At 40.3% G+C, this 1,657-nt stretch overlaps 1 protein-coding gene across 1 annotated transcript; it reads right to left on the bottom strand.

Annotated features, from left to right (window-relative positions):
- Window positions 1-947: 947 nt before the first annotated feature.
- On the bottom strand, window positions 948-1,439 carry LOC117280091 (secreted RxLR effector protein 78-like). The gene has a single exon (XM_033659756.1). The coding sequence runs from the start codon at window positions 1,437-1,439 to the stop codon at window positions 948-950; it is 492 nt and encodes a 163-aa protein (XP_033515647.1).
- Between the last annotated feature and the right edge of the window lie 218 nt (window positions 1,440-1,657).

The raw sequence follows: 1,657 nt of genomic DNA, 5'->3' as shown, positions 1-1,657 counted from the left end.
GGTCTTTGTTGTCTTCCCTTGTATACTTTTAACAATCTCTTGGAATTGTAGTTCCCAGTTACTGCCACCATAGAGTTGTTGTTGCGCCCACTTGCTGACTCTGTTCCAAATTTCCTGAGCATATATGCATGCAACAACTAAATTATTTCTTATTTCATTGTGAGCTTGACACATTGCACATACAGCTTGTACACTAAGGCCCCATCTCAGCAATCTATCCATTGTTAGAAGTCTGTCCTGACATTGCAGCCATATTGTGAATAAGGCTTTTGGTCTTGCAAAGTTCTGGAACACTAGTTTTCTCCACTTTATTTTTGTGTATTCTCGAATCGGTTGTAAGAATATTTGTTTAATGACATTCTTATGTTCAGTAATGGTTCTGCTCAGCTGCCCAATAGTGTCTCTTGCTCCCAGAATTTATCTAACCATCCAACTAGAGGTTTGTGGAATAGTCATAGTTCCCAAACTCTGAACCTTGATATAGTAGGCATGGATCCATTTTATCCAAGGTCTATCATGCTTATGAGACATATCCCAGTGTGTCTTTGCAATTGCAGCATTGTTCCATACCTGGAGATTATGCAAGTTACGCCCCCTCCCCTCCCCCCCGTAGACTTAGGCAGGCAGACCTTCTCCCAAGCAATAGTGGCCTTCTTTGTAATTATATCACCCCCAGACCACAGGTAGCTTCTGCAATGGGCTTCAACTATTTGTATCACCTTAGCCGGTAAAGGGAAGAGTTGATCCCAATAAGATTGGATCCTAAATAACACTGTTTGAATCAATTGAATTCTCCCAGCATATGATAGTTTCTTTGCCGTTCATGAAGAGATTTTAGCCACTATTGTTTCTATGAGGGGTTGCCGCTATACCATGGTAAGCTTCTTAGTGTCTAGAGGTACCCCTAGATATTTAAAAGGAATTTCACCTAGTGAGTAACCTAGAAGTTAAACTATAGCCTCTTTCTCCCTCTGTGCCATTCCCCCACAATAGACTGCACTTTTGGTTAAGTTAGCTTGCAAGCTTGAGGCTGCTGAGAAAGTAGTAAAACATGCATGAAGTCTCTGTACAGATTTACTGTCTCCTCTAGAAAACATCAACAGATCATCAGCATAGCTTAGGTGAGTGATCCCCAGTCTTCTACACCTTGGATGGAATTTATAGCTTTTCTCATGCTGTAGGTCTTTAAGTAATAGACTCAAGTACTCCATGGCAATGGCAAAGAGAAAAGGAGACATAGGATCTCCTTGGCTCAAGCCTTTGGCTGCATTAAATGGTGCAACTGATTCTCCATTGAGTAGAATAGAGTAATTAACTGTTTTGATACAGTTCATTACCCATTTGATGAACTTTTCTGGAAACCTCAGTCCTTCAATAACTTGCTCTAGGTAGATCCACTCCAATGAGTCATAAGCTTTTTGTAGATCTACCTTTATCATACATCTGGGGGAGATATGCTTTCTACCATAGATTTGATAAGTTCATATGCCAGAATGATGTTGTTTGCTATCTTCCTTCTTGGAATAAACCCTGCCTGAGCCTTTGAGATGATGTAGGCCATAACTTTCTATAACCTACTGGTGATGACCTTAGCAATAATCTTGTATAACATTGTACAACAAGCTATAGGCCTATAGTCTTTGACTGAATCTAGACT

This window comes from Nicotiana tomentosiformis, chromosome 1, assembly GCF_000390325.3.
Source record: "Nicotiana tomentosiformis chromosome 1, ASM39032v3, whole genome shotgun sequence".
Lineage (NCBI taxonomy): Eukaryota > Viridiplantae > Streptophyta > Magnoliopsida > Solanales > Solanaceae > Nicotiana > Nicotiana tomentosiformis.
Note: the sequence above shows the minus strand (reverse complement) of the source record. Positions and strands in the feature narration are given on the sequence as shown.

Coding starts and splice junctions, on each gene's coding strand:
- LOC117280091 (XM_033659756.1), bottom strand. CDS start 1,439: ATGATAAAGGTAGATCTACAAAAAGCTTATGACTCATTGGAGTGGATC.